This window comes from Kogia breviceps, chromosome 16 (assembly GCF_026419965.1).
Source record: "Kogia breviceps isolate mKogBre1 chromosome 16, mKogBre1 haplotype 1, whole genome shotgun sequence".
Lineage (NCBI taxonomy): Eukaryota > Metazoa > Chordata > Mammalia > Artiodactyla > Physeteridae > Kogia > Kogia breviceps.
Window position 1 is genome coordinate 26,611,936 of NC_081325.1, and position 18,986 is coordinate 26,630,921.

The window sequence follows — 18,986 nt, forward strand, 5'->3', positions numbered from 1 at the left end:
TGTTGTTGAGAAGAATAAAGTTTTGTAAATTCCTCTGGTTTTGAGTTCAAGCCTTTGACTGGGCCCTGGTATGGGAAAAGGGGACACTTATTTTTAAGACAAGAATTCTGTGTTTAATTTTGGGGAATATGAAAGCACTGAATGTTTACTTGGGAAAGGATTTGAAACCTTTTGTAGGCTTTTTGAGTGTTTCAGATAAAGGCAATCCACACCACCGTTCTTAGGCAAAGTAGTTCTGCAAGTAGCTCTTCCAGGAACCAAGAGCTGTTCCCCAACGGATAAGTATTATTCTCTATAATTATGGATATTTTCCCTTCCAAAAATATTTTTTTTTCTAGAAGCTGCTGTTTCAAAGGCTTTCAATTCCGTGTGTCATTATCAAATAATCTTTTTTGTACTCGGGTGTTTATTATTGGATTGCAACAACGATAAAGCTCTAGGGGTTTTTGTCTCCTTTGGTATGCTAATGAACCAGTTTCCTTTTGATCTTTTTCTCACTGAAAAGAGTGAAAAGCTATCTCGGTAGGGAATCTTGGTGCCGTACATTCATCCCCTCATCTCCATAATCTGAGGATCAGAGGAAGACAACAATTTCACTGCTGAATGAGAGCTTCTAGAAGCTTTACTTAGAGCCCAGTGCTGCCAAATAATCCCACTGGCACTCAGAGGTGGGCACAGAGGAAGATATTTTTAGCAGAGTGAGCTCAATCGCTTTTATTTCTTCCCCAAACATTCAGCATGCAGATCCATGTCATTTCACCTAATTTGTAACTTTTAGATGTCTTTCTCCTATTGATATGTTTTTAGTGACAACGAATGAATATTTAGTTTGAGGCAAATGGCCTGAATACTGGGAAAACAAGCAGCTGACAAAATCTGTTAGATTCTAAAGCCGTCTTTCAAAAAACACAGTAAATTCATATATGCAAGAGTAACATGTGGGAAATTGTGTGGCTCTCATGGGTTGAATGCACATGCTTGTATGCTTGGGGACAGATAGGAAAAAGAAGTTATTAGCTTTTTAGTTTGATCACTGATTGGTCTGCTATAGTTGTGAATATTTGCCTTTTAATTAAGATCTTAGGATGTAAGATAAAGTCTGGGAAGTCAAATGGAAAATTTCACCACCAATATCTAATATTTCTTGGGAATGCACTGAGAGGGCAGCATTGCATTACGAGGACCCAGCAAGTTGATACATAAATATTCTAGTCTCAGGAATTATGCCCGGTCCATATGGGCACGCGCGCACACGCATACACACACACACACACACACACACACACACACACACACATTAGGTTGAGCCATATGAAATCACTGTTTTTGCAAGTAAAAAAGCAATCTCATATGGCTCAACCTAACACAGTTTTCTGTTTGGGAGCTATGATTACAGGTAATCAAGCTTTATTAAAAAAAAAAAAAAAGAGTTCATACATTGAAAAGAGTCTTGACCCCTTTAAAATCATCCCCATAGGGCTCTTGGGGCGCTGGGGGCGCGGGAGGCGACGTGGAGCTGGTTCGCGGGGCTTCAGGGCAGGAGCCAGAGCCTCACCGCCATGTCAGCAGATGCTCACTGGTTGACAGCAGAGGAGAGGAACCAAGTTATACTTGGTTGGATGGTCGGAATTAAGTGAGAGAGATGCCATCTACAAAGAGTTCTCTTTCAAAAATTTTAATCAGGCATTTGGCTTTATGTCCTGAGTTGCCCTACAAGCAGAGAAGATGAATCATCACCTGGAGTAGTTCAATGTGTACAAGGTCCAGATAACTCTCACATCGCATGACTGCAGAGGACTGACCAAAAGAGATGTGAAACTGGCCAAGTTTATTGAAAAAACAGCGGCTTCTGGATGATTTTTTTTCCAAAACCCATGTAAAATCTTATATACACATCTAGCTCCAATGTATTTTGAAGGCAATTTATCAATACATGAACAAATTAAGTTGTAAACTTAGTTCACCTTTTGAACGATCACATTTTGTAAAATCAGTGCTTAAATAAAAATGATTTAAACTTGAAAAGAAAAATCATCCCCATAGAATTCTGTTTCCGAAAATGCTGCATGGCTTAGGACAATTCTAGAATAGTCCTAAACTTCAGGGTTTTCATTTCCTCAGTGCTTGGAAAACCATCTTTACCTTTTGAAGATGAGCTTGAATTTTGGAAATAAAAAAAAAAGTCATTCAAAATCACCTCTTTGAGTAAAATAATTTATACTGAATAAAACTACTTTGAGTTTTCTTTCAAATAAGCAAAATTTAAGTATAAATAATACAAAAAATTACTTGGGTGTCATATCAACCACCATAGCCATATCATTTTTGATTTAGAGATCAACTGGTCCAGAAGTCCTTAAATTTTATTGAACCTAAAAATCCTTGGGGATTATTAATAATGCAATTTTGGGCACTTTGCTAGAGAGAGTCTGATCTATTAGATTTAAGAAGAGACTTTGGGCTTCCCTGGTGGCGCAGTGGTTGAGAGTCCGCCTGCCGATGCAGGGGACGTAGGTTCGTGTCCCGGTCCGGGAAGATTCCACATGCCGCGGAGCGGCTGGGCCCGTGAGCCATGGCCGCTGAGCCTGTGCTCCACAACGGGAGAAGCCACAACAGTGAGAGGCCCGCGTACAGAAAACAAACAAACAAAAAAAAAGAAGAGATTTTGAAATCTACATTTTAGATATGCTTTTCAGATGATTCTGAGGCAGGAGGCTGTCTATCATATTCGGAATTGCCACTCTTGTCTGTAGAGATAGATACTGAAGTTCAGTGACTTGCTGACACTTACCCTACTATACAGAAACTGGCCCGGAAGCAGAACTCGTCTCCTGGACTCCCAAGAGAGCCTTAGAAAGGTACTTCTTGGTCTGAATTGCAGTCCAGTACTTAATAAGCTGAGTGGCAGTCAACCACTTTTAAAAACCTGTATTTTAGGCCCATGTTTTCTCTTTTGTAAAATGGGGGTAATACTGTTACCAAGCTCATACTGTTGTCTATGTAAATTGCTTATTACGCTGCCTAGCAGTAGTACTGGCTCAATGAACACTAGTCATTCTCTTTTTATCCAAAAATTTCCATTATGGTTCTTTTATAGTTATTTCCTTTTCTGTACTTGTCCATTTTCACGGCTCCCCATGCCCCTGGCCCCCCCTTTACAGGCATTTCTACATGGCATTCCTTCCCCGTGGCTTTGGTCACTTCTTGGTCCCTGGTACTGCCATCAGACTAGAGAATCGCGTTGAAAGGTAGCAATCAGCTATAATAACTCGCTGCAATCCTCGCCGAGAGGAACAGCTGGGTCTTTTCACATTTTGCCTTTATGCCCAATTAACCCCTAACTACAACCCTATTGGCTTGTTTTTGTTGAAAAAAAAAAAAAAGTCTTCGACTGTGAAACCAAAGAGTGCAGAGGTTGAAGATATCAGCACAGAAATTCTCTCTTGGTGCCAGGTGAGTGCAGGACAAGGAGCAGGCAATGGGGGAGGGCAGCCAGAACAGCTGATGGCATCTGCTCTTGCCCAGGGCTCTTCAGACCTGGCTCAGAAGTCAGGGCACTAACGATGGCGCCAGAGGGAGAAAGACAGCATGAGGCATCCATGCAAGGCACCAGTGAAATGCCTGTATCTCTCTTCCCCATCTGTTCCCGTCACCCCTACACCCTCCCATTTGCTCACAAATAAATAGGCAATGGGCGACCAAATGCTGCCTGAGCTACCTGATGCTTCTAATTACTATGTCTGTTTAGAGGCAATTATCTCCACAGAAGCAAAACATCTTCATGTAGCATTCCAAATGGGTACTGTTTCGTCTGGGGCAGAGACAAATTGAACACTGGGGCTTAGTGCAGGCTAAAGGGGCTCTTCCTTGGCACAGTTTTCAAAGACACATTTGCTGTCTTTTCTCTTTCTTTTAATTTTATTGTAGCTTTGCAGATGCTACAATTCCTAAAAATGCAGGAAGCACGATTGGGTGGGATAACTCTGTGTAGATAGATTTGTATGTATCTTTTCATCTGTGTAAAAAAAAATATATAAATAATACACAATAGATGCAGAATGCATACAGTCAGTTTCACAAACCAATCGGCTCTCATCCCTAGTTTGAACCCTATAAATATTTCTCCACTCTCTCTCAATTGCAATACGGTTAAAAGGTATAATATAAATGTACTATGTGGGACCTCCATGTAACACAATTATGCATATCTTTATTCAAACTTTTGCTGGGAATCTACTCTAGGACTTTATTTATTTAGTACAAATGGTTGGATAAAAACCATTAGGCTAACTCTCTTTAGCCTTTAGTATTGTGAAATGATGCTTACGTAAGACAAATGAGGTGTAAATCTGCAATAATGATCTGATTTTCTGGTCAAAATATTTCACCTAAGGGAAAGGTGTGCTATAAATAATACATATTCACTGCTGCTCTGATTAGTGTCTTTGGACAATTACTCAGCTCTTACCCCTTCGTTGATAGGTACAGGCTGAGTCATTGCTCTCCAGTGTCACTATGGGAAGGAATGAAGATAATTTATATGAAAAGCATATGCATGGCTTCAGTCTCTTCTCTAAATGGAGGAAGTTGCCACAAGGAAGCCAAGTACCTGGAGAAAGAGGATGCTGACAAATGCATTTCTGAGCTGTGGAAACGCCTGGGAAAGGCTGGGTTTTCTTGGGCTTGCTTCCATTTTCTCCTTTGCTTCTCTAGAGGAGAGGACCCTAATATGTCATGGTGAATGTCCACAAATTAGCTGATGTCAACGTTAACTAGAGAGTTTTGCAGCATCCATAGGGTCACTCATTCCTTCACTACGGTGATGGCTGTGGGTGCCAGTGGTGAGAAGGGCACACAAGGACCTTTTCCTGTGGGGTTTCCAGTCTAGCTAAGGGGAACCTTGTAGGAAGAACAGAAGGGTTTTACTCACTAACTGGAGCTAGAGAAGCAACACCAAGATACTTTAAGGCCTAAGAATGCAGCTTTTCTTAGCCCTAATTTTGTGATTACAGCTCACTTCCCTAAGATTTAAAAGTACCAAGTTTATTTCTGATAGTGCCAAGACCTGCCGCTATCCTTAATATTTAGCAGAAATGTGTGTGGGAATATGTGCTAATAATAAACAAGACTTCAATTTCTGAGACTTGGTTGCTGCTGATGACTACTATAAAATACAAATGGCAACTAGGCTGAAACCTACTAGGTACCCCCCCCCTCTTTTCATCACATGATAGTCAGATAATAGCTGTTCTAGAAATAACCTGTTTACTGAGCCGCTTTCACTGGATAATTGGATGTGTGTGTGTGCGTGTGTGTGTGAGAGAGAATATATATGTGGGTGAACATGTATGTGAAAGTGTTTGCACACTGGGTGTGAATGTCCATGTGTGTGAGTGCATGTGAGTATGTATGTTTGCATGTGTGAATGTGTGTATTCATTATATACGTCTCTTCATGCCCTGCAGAGAATTAAGAGACTCTTCTGGAGAAAGTTATTCAAATCATACAGCAGTTGAGTAATTTTGGCAAGTCAGTGCATCCCTAAATATATTTTTGCAAAGGGGCTGTGGAAAAGAAACAGCCCTTTTCAATAAGCTTTAGGTTCCTACCATAACTATGAGGCAACATTTGGACAATGTCCATGGTAATCTGTGCAGTGGTCCATGCAGCATTCTTTTTAAATGTAAGGGTACTTTTAAGTATAGATTTAAGTGTCTTCTCATAAATGGGACTGAGAAATTTCTGAGTGGGAGGAGATTCCTTGGATCCTCGCCCGTGTGCTCTATAAACGTGATGTTGGTGTATAACATTTCTGCCCAGGATATAATTATATAGCACATGGGGATATTCCAGGGTATATATTTTCATTTTTTTTCCTGATGAGAAAAATGTGCCCATTGCTAAAATTCCTTTGGAAAATGAATACCACATAAAAGATAATTGTTTTTCATTTCCTTTTCCTGTAAAAATTCTTCTCTGTATTCTATGCTAACTCCTCTTAGGGGTTGTCACATCCAAGGCTGATTTCATAACTGCTATGTTCTGGCAGGTTTCCCTAATTTCAGACTGGGTCTTTGTGACATACAGTGAGTGGAGCTTTATTAGTTGTGTGTCTAATTTAAGTATCTGGGAGTTTGATTTTTTTTTTAATGTTAGTCACTTAGATTTATTCAGCATACATTTATTAAGCACATTTTTGCATCATCTGTAATGACAAGCCCTGGGGAGAAAAAGATGAATAATAAACCAGGACCTTCAAGCTGCTCTCAGAGTGGAGGGGAGACTTCCTCTAAAAAAGGGAATGATTATGTGAGACAGGAGGACCAAGGAGAGAGAAAGGAGTTCCTTTTGTGATGTTGGAGAGGCTTTACAGAAGAGATGATGTATGAGCTGAAGCTTGAATAATGAGTATGACTTTGTCATGTGACAGAGTATAGTTGGGGGCAGTGGGGAATCATTCGAGGCGAAGGTCTGAGTTTATAAAAATAAACCCAATTGTTGAATTCCTATCCTCAGAGTAAGCAGCCACACCTCGAGACCTATTTATCATTTTTCTCCTTTCTCACTCAGTAGTCCAGTCTTGCCATTTCCCCTCTTGTCCTGTACCTGATTTTCTTTCAGAATCTTCTGAATCAAGCACTTCACTCAGTATAAAAAATATGATACCTAGTGTAACAAAGAGGAACTCCATTCTGTGCTGTTTATTAGGCTGCCTTCCTTGTCTAGGACAAACTGATTTCTTGGTTCGGAATTGTTGTTGTTAGAGGGAAAAATAACACTTTTTTCTCCCGAGCTACTATAGCCTCTATACAATCACCCTGGAAAAGGAACAAACCCTATATTCCCATAGAATAGACAGTTTTGGGCAAACCATAGTTCTAGCCAGAGCTTATGTGAGGCTATGTATTACCTCAAGAAACTCACATGAAGTCAAGGCTAGTTTGAAATTGTTCTCCATCTGCTTTTTAATTTTATTTCATGTTTTTGAATTGTGAGGCATTGGGGCTTAAGTGCCCTTTAGATAGTTGAAGATGGACAGACTGATAAAACGAAACCAAACCAACAAACAGAAAACACAAACCAAAAAGCAAAAAAGCACCTTGTCAGATATTGCAACAAACTCAGACCTTTTGTGTATAGGAATGGATGCCAAAAGTGCTCTGTTTGTAAACAGAAAGTGAAGGTTGGAGTAAGGTAATGAAGGCGTCAACTAGGGGCCAGGGCAAATATTCTTCTGAAAACATCAAAGACATTCTGCTCCATTTCATACTAGGTGGGACTGTAAATCTACCAAGGTCAGAAAATGGCTTCCCTTTGGGCTCATGTGAAATGTTTCAAGATGTCAGTTTGCACTAATCTTGTTACAATGTTTCAAAGCAAACAGGCTAAATTGTGATTTAATTCATGGAAATGTGTTCTTGATTTCTCTCTTGATTTATGTAGAGCAAAGCATTTGGTTTATGACTCCTGAAATTATCTATTTTTTGTACTGACACCTGTTTGGTCCTTTGCTTTGCATAAATGAGAGTCTCCTTTTGTCTAGGCAGTGATTTTTATATGGTATGAGAAGAGAATTCTCTCTATGCTTTTACCTCTGGGATCTTACATCTTTTTTCCCCTCAGTTTTCTCTAATTACACACCATTTAGTGTCATAGAGCCATGACAAATGTGATGTGGAGACCCTGGGCTGATTTATATTGTTTACTGTGATGCTTCTGGTCAACCACAGCAGAAATGAGAGCCATCAGACCTGACCTGGGAAAAGGCAATTGGAGCCTCTGGTTTCCATTATCTTCCACACTTTTGATTTCTGCTTTCCTAGTGTTGGAAAATTCTGTGATTGGGTTGACAGTTTTGGTTGGTTCCACAAATATTCGTCATATGCATGTGCAAGTCTTTGTATTGGGGGTGTATGTCGGGGGAGTGCAGTTGGAAGGGTTGGGAGAACAGCATTACGGGCAAAGATAAACAAAAATTAGTCCTTTTCTACAAAGACCCTAAGTTTTGAAGGCAGGAGGTTGACCTGTGAACAAGAAGGAATAAAATGAGTTTCATGGTAGAAGCATAAGCACAGTGCTCTGGCAACTGGGAGAAGGAAAGCTTTAGAAAAGCCGATTTTTCTTGAGCTGTAAAAGTCCCTATAAACTGGAACTCATTACTTCTAGCTTGATATATTCTCTGGAGCTGTGATATGAATAGACCTTACTCCATTTCACATGTATATTTCAAAATTGCCTCTGGTTTTGGATTTTTGTGGCGATGCATTTTATAGACTGAACTGGTTCCAAAGGTAGGTAGTCCGTAGTTAAGTAGTTATAAAAATGAAAGTATTTAGATTTAGAAACTCAACCTTTTCAAATCTTCTTTTTCTGGATAGCTTTATCTTGCATGCGGTCTTGAACATCAGTGCCTTTCATTGTGGCTCAGGAAGTTTTGGTCATCAATTCACTTCCCTTGTTATTATTACACATTGTGTTTTCTTACTCATGAATAGCGTCAGGAAATCTATGCACTCACTGTAAGCATATGCAAAAATCTCTCTGTGTACATTTTTCTTGGAAGAGAGTCCATTCTTTTCATCAGATTCTCAAAAAGATCCATGAACCAGACAATGTAAAACTACTATGTTTTCACTTCATGATTTTCTCCAGTCTCAATATTTCAATACCAGCTAAATGTTGATGACTCTAAAACCTGTATTTCTAGCCTAAATTTCCTCTGAGTTTTATTCTTATATATTCTAATGTTTACCACCTATCTTTGCTTCTTTGGGCCAACACCCCCAGCCCACCAATTCCAAGATTAAATTCATGATCATTCGTCCTAAATCATGCTTACATAGTTTCCATTTTCTTTGATGTTACCAACATTCACCCGGTCATCCAGGAGAGAAAACTGAGAATTACTGAGCTAATTTTTACTTGCCCTTTATGGCAACTCAAATAGCACTTGCTTCCAGAAGCCCCTCGTGACTACTGCTTGCTCTCTCCTGGGCTCCCACAGCACCCTGTGCATATCACCATCATTGCTCAGCCATATATTAGTGATCTGTTATTTTTCTGGTTCCCTTATTAGTCAGTAAGCTCCTCGAGGGAAGTGACTATTTCTTACTTGGTTTTGGAATTCAGCACTGAGCCCAGAATCATACACTCAGTAAATGCTTAGGAATCAATTAAGAGGAGAAATTAGGGGTCTTCAAAGAACTTATATTACACTTGGCTTTTGAATATTCAGATACAGTGATAGTGGCTTGAAATATTCTGATTTCATGATTCATGAAGTATAGAGGGAAGAAGGCTCTGTCCATTGTGGTCTGCTAACATGAAACTATTTTTAAAGTCAGGTCTTAATGCTGATTCTATGTCATTCAGCAGGAAGGAGATGGCAACTGGGTAGTAATAGCCTATATTTTCTGTGTTCTTTCTAAACTTGGAAATCTTAGTCTCCAGAGGGAATAAAATTCTATTAAGTGAAACATTTAGGTTTTAAAAGTAAAGTTTTAGAACGAAGTAATTAATAATTCATAGCATCTTGTGGCAAATTGTGTTAGACACAAGTACAAAATTCCTGCAGCTTCATGAGTTCTGGTGGAAGCACACATGACAAGTACAACAATACTTTGGCCATTGTGTTTAAGACAGAAACACTCTTAAAATAAGCACTAATGGAAAAGGAGTTTGAAAATGTCCCTTTGTCCTTCACCTATCAGACATCTTTTAAAACCATTGTAGTTAGGTTTTCTGTAGTTTTCAAATGAATCAGAATTATTTCCCTTTCTCTCCTCATGAGTTAAGGGTAAGAGAATGGCTTCCTCTACTCTACACCATGTAAGAGGGACTTAAGAGAAATTGTGGTGTTTGTCAGAAGGAGAGCCTAACATATCATCTTGGTTTTGACTGTTGGCTGAGCTGTAGAAATGTATCCATCTCTGTGTCACCATGGGAAAAGAGCTGAGTACAGAGACAGTTCTAGGGAGACATCAGCTTGTGTCCTTTGGAGTTGTACCCAGAGACTGGGCCCTGATTCTTGCATAGAAAATCCTAAAGGCAAGAGGTTATGTGGAGATGCCTCTGAAGAAGCCACAGGAGGAGTGTCATTTCATCTAGATTTTGGAAAGACAGAGGTATAGCTTTCTCATGGGCTAACTGGAAATCTTTGGTAAATAGCAAGTTCAGAGGAATCCTGAAAAGACTCTGCCTGAGAGGTCTGCTTGTCAGGGCAAGGTGTCCCCAATAAAGAGGCTGAATGGGGTACACTAATGGGGCAGCAGTGAGGTGAGTGGTCTAAGACTGGTGTTGGAGATACTGTGTGTGTATGTTTTGGGGTGAGTTCTTTTCCCCTAATCCCATTCTCAGCTCCGATCCCCACCCAGGTTGTTGAGGGGCCAGAAAAAAGTGTTTGCTATGGAGAAGGCAAGGGAATGAGGAATACCTGGATAAAAACTGAAGAAGTAAAAAAAAAAAAATCTGTACTACTGAAAAGATCAGGATATCTGTTGTACTCAATGCTATTGATGCCCTCCTAGATATCCTTTTCAACTAATGCATCAGTCAGGCAGCTGCTGTGAATGGTGGCTGCTAATAGCTCACAGCTGCTCTGTGCTGCTGAGACTTGCCCTTGGCCAAACAGGACCCACCTTGTCCCCAAATCTGTGAATTTTCCCTTAGCTAAACCTAAGACATCCAGTATTTTATAGAAATGGTCAAAATTCTGCTGCTGCTGGGATTGCATGTTTAAAATATTAGAAGTATGTTGGAGGGATATCTATTCTTTGTGGCAGTGAAATAAAAAAAATCTAACAAAATGTATTTTATAAAAAGTCCATTTGAAGCATTGAAGAGCTACTAAAGCAACTACATCTTGAGGGGCCAAGATTCTGGAAAGAAAAATGAAAAGAGATAAATTTGATTTTCAGGGATGCTTTCCCCTTCAATGTATTTGCTAATTCCGAAGAAGAAGCAGAGAAGCTAATTGAGCAGAAATTGATGACTGAAAAGTTGACAAGGCAAATGGAGTTTCTGGTGGTCTCATGGGCCAGAGGACAAAAACTGGAATTCAGGGCCAGCTCAAGGAGGGAAACCTTGGCAAACTCTCCAGGGTTTTAATTATATCCCTGGATGGCCTATACCCTAGGAGTGAGAGTGGACCAGAAATAGACCAACCCCACAAAGCAGAGCCCAGATTTCAATCAGCTTATTCCCTGATCAGATGAAGATGATCTTTCTCTGTTCTGGCAGAAGTAAAACTAAATGCTGTCTTGAAGGGGTTGACAGTCTCCAGAATCTCAAACTATTTCTTCAAATTTTCATATACGTTATCTAGAATTCAATACAAAATTACCAGGCAATGCCTGGAGATAAACATTTTCCTGAAAACTAGGAGAAAAAGCACAATAGAAACAGACTTGGAGGAGATCCAGATTCTGAAGTTATCTGACATAAACTTAATGAATGTGTTAAAAATAAAAAGTTAGACAATTTAAGCAAATAATAACTTTAAAAAATAATCAAATGCAAAATTTGGAGTGTAAAAGAATGACAACTGAATTTATTAACTCAATAGATATGTTTAGTAGCAGATTTAAAAAACTGCTTAAAAGAGAATTAGTGAACTGGAAGATAAGCCATAAGAAAATCTCAATATTAGAGAAATGTGGGACTTAGTAAAAAGATCGAACATGTTTTGAACACAACTTTTACTGAGGGATACATTTAGAACCCCTCAATGAAAGAAGAATGAGATTAGAACAGAAGCTATATTTGAAGGGATGATAGCCAAGAGTTCTCCAAAAATAATGAAAGACACCAAGAGTCAAGGAACAGTACAAATCCATAGTAGGATCAACATTAAAAAAATACCATACTTAGGCATATCATAGTAAAACTGCTGTAAACTGAAGAAAAAGAGTCTTAAAAGCAGACAGAAGCCCAAATAAAACTGTTATATGAACCCTCCAAAGCAACAATGGAAGCTAGCTGGCAATGAATTTATTTATTCAACATTTTGAAAAAACTGCTTTAAATAATTTACTCAGAACTAACCTAGAATTCCATCCCTGTAAAAATCTTCTTTAAAAATAAATGAAATAATTCTACACCAAAAAAGAACTGAGATAATTTTATCATTAGCTCACCTGCATTGTAGTAAATACTAGAACAAATTCTGCTCTAGTATTTACTGTATTTCCAGATAGAAGCATGGAGATATAAGAAAAAATGAAAAGCAGTGTAAAGGGTAAATATATGGGTAGGTCTCGATGAATATTTAAGGTATAAAATAATATTATTTTATAGGGTTTACATATCTATGGGATAGACACAGGGCAAAAATAGAACAAAAGGTTGGAGAATGGATAAATGGAGTTATATTGCTGTAAAGTTCTGGTGTTATGATGCAGTAAGAGTCAAGGATGTGTGTTTTATCCTAGGGTGACCCTTGAGAGAATAGTAAAAGTATAATAAACAACATAATGAAAGGGGAAATGGAATAATAAAAATATTTAATTAAAACAAAATAAGGCAAGAAATGAGAGCAAAGGGAACATGGCACATGCGAGAAGAGAAAACATATATTAATGTGCTAGATTTAAACCTGTAAATGAAAGTCTAAATACTGCAATTAAAAGACAAATATGGTCAAATTAGATTTTTAAAAAACCTTCACACTGCTTATAGTAAACAACTTAAAAATAAGGATGCAGGAAGTTTGACATTAAAAGGATGATTGACATTTCTTATTAACATTAACTAAAAGAAAGCTGTTTTGTAAACTAATAACAGGCCAAGCAGGCATTAAGGTAAGAAGAATTACTAGAAAGATAGTTCACAACGATAAAATGGTTCATCTTCCAGAAAGTAGCATTGTCAAATTTGCATGGATATAATAATAAAACGTCAAAATTTATGAAGTAAAAACTCATAGAACCAAAACAAGAAAAAGGCAAATCCACACTAGTCTTAGATAATTTTAATATATCTCTTTCAGTGACTTACAGCATCAGTGAGGAAAATAATTTGTAAGGATACAGTACATACTTGATCCAATTGACATACATTGAACATTGCACCCAACAATTGCAGTGGAACCGAAAACAAGTATCAACAACTTTCCAAATGTTAAATTCATACAGAGTATGTCCTCCAAACAGTGAAATTAAGCTAAAAATCAGTCATGAGACGATAACTGGAAAGCCCCCAAATATTTGGAAATTAAGTGATATAGTCATCTCTTGGTATCAGGGAGAGATTGGTTCCAGGATCCTCGAAGATACCAAAATCCTCAGATGTTCACATCCCTTATATAAAAGAGTGTATTTGCACGTAACCTATGCACAACCTCCTGTATACCTAAATCATCTCTAGATTACTTATAATACCTAATACTGTGTAAATTCTGTGAAAATAGTTGTAAATGCAATATAAATGGTATGTAAATAACATGCAGCAACTTCAACTTTTGCTTTTTGGAATTTTTTTTGTTTTAATTGCATATTTTGGATCTGCAGTTGGTTGAATCTGCAGATGCGGAACCCGCGGATATGGAGGGCCAACAGTATACTTCTAAATAAACCATGGATCAAAGAAGAAGTCACAAAGGAAATTAGAAATTGTTTAGGCTTTAGAAGGAGAACTAATATCATTGTGCTAAACTCATAATTGCAGCAGTCAAGGTGCTAACTCAAGGAAATGGAATAGATTCTTTCTTTTTCAGTCTCTTCCCATTAAAATTTCAAGGAATTTTGTATCTGTGGCACAAAAATGACACGGCAGGGCTTTTTAAGTGTCTGCTTTGTAGTTTGTATGAATGTTATAGGTCAAATGGTCAATGTAGGGTGGATTTCTGGGACAATAATGATAGCAAGATTGGGAACATTGAACCCTGTGCCAGGCATAGAAGTGATATTTCTATCATCCAAAAGATCTGTGGAATAGCCTGAGTCCTCTCCTTTTCTCATTCATGTAAAATGTTACTCTTCCCTGGAAAAAATCTGGCAGATGTTTAGGAGCATAGAGAAGCACTTCACACCATTATTTAACCAAGCATACTGTGCTGAGTAATTAAGAATCCTGCTATCTGTTTGCTCAAATATGAAGGGAAGGGCTATATAAACAAAGTGAGACAAATTATATGTTTTTGTGTTGAGAATAAGGGCAAAGATGGCCTTTTAATGAAAACATTTTCTTATGTGCAAACTCTCAAAAAGTTGTTTCTTCTTAGGGAATATTACATGATGAAATAATAATACTTATGTCCAGAAGTTATGAAATGGAAGATGATGCCTGTGTTTAGGAAGTGTTTCTCTTCCTAACCCTCTGATGAAGATCACAGGCTTCCAATGCCAAAAGCATTGAAAACTTGTCAGATTAGAGACCTTCAGAAGCTCATGAGGCCAAAAGTTACTCTGTGGCATGAGTTACTGTGCTCTGAGGGCCCCAGTTTTCTGTTTCAGGTTACCACAAATTAAGCGTCATAGATTAATCACCCAGAGCTAAATTAGGGAGTTAAGAAGCTGTTGATTCCTCCCATAGCTTTAAACTCCAAGGCAAACTACCAGCCCATCATCTGCAAAACGCTGCTGGCTTCTACTGGAAAAGCAAAATTCTTCCTTGATGTTAGGATGAAGGGTCTGTGTTTGTAATAAGATCATAAAACAAACTTCATTCTTTTCCAAGTAATTGGCTTCCTGCTGTCAGGAGCTCTAAAGAGACGTTTGACAAGAGTTTGAATTGGTGTGTTAGTACGTTTTTTATGTGTCTTTCCCCATGCGCTGTTTATATTTCCTCCTGTTAGCATACCCTTCACTTGGTAAAGATGAATTTGGATTTTCAATGTCTTCTTGTACAGACTTATTAGTAATTTGTAGTTGCACAGAATTTTCATGCCTTTGTAGCTGTAAAATTCACAAATAGATTCACAAAAAGATTTCACACATGAAATCTTAAGGTCTTGGAAGTCTGAGTGGCTCCAAACAGCTTCAGGTTTTTGACCTTTTCCTGTTCTGGGCTCCTTTGCTTGTTCTGAAAGACTCACTTGGATTCTATAAGATGCAAAAGATAGTTCTGTTTTCAGTGTCTTGCCCTTTTTAGCCTATTACAGAGCACAACTTGATTCTTCTTTCAGAGGATGGTTCAAACCCACATTGAATGATTGCTTTTGGGAGAAAAACATCTCAGATCCTAATGTGCTGAGACTGAAGTGGTTCTGGGCCACACATTAATAGGTAACTAAATAAGAATAAAAACATTTCTGAGGATGAATGTCATATTAAAACAATAAGAGAGGTACAGAAATTCCTTGGTGTCAGGGCTGATTGGTGGAGTCAGGGCTTAGGGATGCTTTTGCTGGAATAATGGGTGGGAGAGAATTCAGAAGCAGGTTTTTGCATCTATAGTTATAATGACACTCCTTCCTCATTCCCACCCACCCCTAAACCATGAGGTGGAATTGCAGTGATGACATGTTCCTATTAAACTCTATAAAGAGTAAAAACTAGGAAATTCCAAATATCTTCTCATTATCAATTAGGAAGGTTTACATTTAAAATCTGTGGCTAGAATGCAGATCTTAAATATATAAACTAAGCCAGAAGTTTAAGAGACTAAAGTCCATAAAGGCAGGACTGAATCATATGAAACTCAGTTGGGATACTGCTTAATAAAGAGTTCACTGGTGTAACCATTGAAAGACCTGGATTCCAAGCTTAGTTCTTCCACTTACTTGTCGTATGACCTAATTAAAGCAAGTCACTTGATCTTTCTGGGCTTCAATTTCTTCAAGTATAACCTAAAGGGTTTGGTCAAATGTTAAGGAGCTTGTGAGTCTGTGAATTACGCCTAGGGTACTAACCAGGCTTGGATTAGCATGTTGCAAATAACCAACATATATGGTCAGGGTTGATATTCTAAATATTTAGTAGCCCTGTAACATAAGTACTCACCAATCAAAATGAAGGTTTGATATAAACAACCTTCACCAGTGCGTGCTAGATAATTATCAACTACACTTATGGGAATGGAGCCCCAGCTACTGGTGTCAAATTGCCAAAGCAGAAAAGACCTTAGGAATCACTGGTCCATCTTCCTGATTTTACTGGCTATTTCATCCTCTGTTAGAAAAAGCACATCGTGGTATTTAAGAATTGTTGCAGAAAGATGACACCAATGCATAAGGGCTTAGGTACATGACTGGATATGTCAATACATGTGGTAAATTGTTACAGTAATGGCACTGATGAATCATACCTTCCTGTATCCTCACCCTTTATTAATCCTCTTCCAGGTTGACACTGGCCATGGCTATGTGACTTGCTTTGGCAACATGGCATTAACAAATATGATTCAAGCAGAGTCTTACCAAATACTTTCTCATTAGGGTTTGCCCCATCTCTTGCTGCTTTTGGAACACAGCCACTATGTAAAGATGTCTCTTGGCCTGCTGGTGACACATAAAAGGCAATTTAAAAATCCATTTTATCATCATCCTAAAGTTTCTGATATCTTACCTCTGGTGTCTGTGAGACAAAAAGTTATTTTAAAACAAAACCTTGGGCTTCCCTGGTGGCGCAGTGGTTGAGAATCCGCCTACCGATGCAGGAGACACGGGTTCATGCCCTGGTCCGGGAAGATCCCACATGCCGCGGAGCGGCTGGGCTCGTGAGCCATGGCCACTGAGCCTGCGCTTCCGGAGCCTGCGCTTCCGGAGCCTGTGCTCCGCAACGAGAGAGGCCACAACAGTGAGAGGCCCGCATACCGAAAAAAAAAAAAAAAAACCCTTGAAGACTGCTGCTTTTTGCCATAAATGACTCTAAAACTGGACAAATATATGAGACAACTAATATCAGGTATTGAATAACAAGGGTACAGTCCCCAAGAGAAGGGACCCTTCTCCCCATGTTCATCCAGGTCTCTGCCCAGGTTTCCAGCTGTAGCCCAGAAAGCTGAGTCCATGTTGAGGGTGGTGGTTCAGTTGACTTGAAGAGGCAGAGATAAGAGCTTGGGACCACTCAAGTGGATGGAAGCTGCATATCTGAGCATTGGGGAGGAGGGAGCTATATTGGATGGTGACAGAGTGAGAGAGAAGTGTACATAGGAGTTCCTGTGAATCCCTGACTGAGGACCCAAATGCATATGTGCAGAACAAGATCACAAAAGCTTACTACTAACAGGATTGAGAGCAAGACAGAGATACTAGAGGTTGAGCATTGCTAGATGTTAGAGTTCTGATTCAACCTGAGGAGGGTTCTTGTTAACACCCTAGGCATTCATCTGAGACACCAGAAAGGCCATACCTCAGAAGACAGGACCATGTCTTGTAGTCAGTTCTACTCTAGGCCTAACTTATTAAAGCCTAAACTTCTAAGCTTTGACAAGATCCACAGGGGAGACAGAGATTGGATGTTGAGTTCACTAAGTTATGGGGAATGAGAAATAACTAGAGCTTTCCACAGACTAAAACCTAGGCTAACAAATTTGAATATACTAACAGTAATTAATTTGCCTGCCAAAGACATTGCAAGAAGAAAAAATTATAAACTAATACCCCTCATAAACACAGATGCAAAAATAAAAATGTTAGCAAATCAAGTAATAGCCAGAAAAAAAGTAATATATTATGACCATGGGGGGTTGATCCTAGGAAAACAAGGCTGGTTTAACATTTAAAACAAATATATGTAATTCACCATGCTAACAAAATGAAGAAGAAAAATCACATGATAATCTCAATAGATACAGAAAATAACATTTGACAAATTTCAACACCCACATATGATAAAATCTCTCAGCAAATTAGTACTAGAATAGAAGTTTCCAAATCTGATAAAGAACATTTAAAATATATCTACTAAAAATATCATAGCTAATGGTAAAATACTGAATGCTGTTATCTCAGACTGAGAATATGGCAACCATGTTTGCTCTCTTTACTTTACTGCAACATTTTACTGGAGATTCTCAGAAGTGAAATAAAGCTAGAAAAAGGAATAAAAAGGATAAAGATTGAGAAGAAAGAAGTAAAACTGTTTCTATTCACAAGAGACATGATAGAAAAAGCTGAGTCTATAAAAAACAAATAAGCAGGAGACAGCTTCAAGATGGCAGAGGAGTAAGACATGGAGATCACCTTCCTCCCCACAGATACATCAAAAAGACATCTACATGAGGAAGAGCTCCTACAGAACACCTACTGAACGCTGGCAAAAGACCTCAGACTTCCCCAAACCTTTGCTTTTACCATTTGCCTAGGGTTCTCTCTGTCTGTTTTTTTTTTTTTTTTTTTTTTTTTTTTTTTTTTTTTTTTAGTGTAGTTTTTAGCACTTATTATCATTGTGGATTTGCTTTTTGGTTTGGTTGCTCTCTTCTTTCTTTCTTTCTTTTTTTAAGTTAATTTTTAAATTTTTAATTTCTAAAATTAAATAAATATAAAAAATAAATATATTTTTTATTTTAAGAACTTTATTTTATTTGTCTTTCTTTACTTTTTTTTTCTCACTTTTCTTCTGAGCCATGTACTTGACAGGGTCTTGGTGCTCTGGATGGGTGTTAGGCCTGAGCCTCTGAGGTGGAAGAGCCGAGTTCAGGACATTGGTCCACCAGAGACCTCCTGGCCCCACATAATATCAAATGACAAAAGCTCTCTCAGAGATCTCTATTTCAAAGCAAAGACCTAGCTCCACTCAACGACCAGTAAGATACAGTGCTGGACATCCTATGCCAAACAACTAGCAAGACAGGAACACAAAACCACTGATTAGCAGAGAGGCTGCCTAAAATCATAATAAGTTGGCAGACACCCCAAAACACACCACCTGACATGGTCCTGCTCACCAGAAAGACAAGAGTCAGCCTCATCCACCAGAACACAAGCATCAGTCCCCTCCACCAGGAAACATCCACAACCCACTGAACCAAACTTACCCACTGGGAGCAGACACGAAAAACAATAGGAATTACGAACCTGTAGCCTGTGAGAAGGAGACCGCAAACAC

At 38.6% G+C, this 18,986-nt stretch overlaps 1 protein-coding gene and 1 pseudogene across 1 annotated transcript in view; both read left to right on the forward strand.

Moving 5' to 3' along the window:
• The first annotated feature begins 1,559 nt into the window (after nt 1-1,559).
• Nucleotides 1,560-1,857, forward strand: LOC131743261 (pterin-4-alpha-carbinolamine dehydratase 2 pseudogene; annotated as a pseudogene).
• A 2,965-nt stretch (nt 1,858-4,822) lies between these two features.
• Nucleotides 4,823-18,986, forward strand: part of LOC131743546 (protocadherin-8-like) — a 175,518-nt gene continuing 161,354 nt past the window's right edge. Inside the window, 1 exon segment of the mRNA XM_059042349.2 lies at nt 4,823-4,841. Coding sequence (XP_058898332.2) covers nt 4,823-4,841 — 19 coding nt within the window.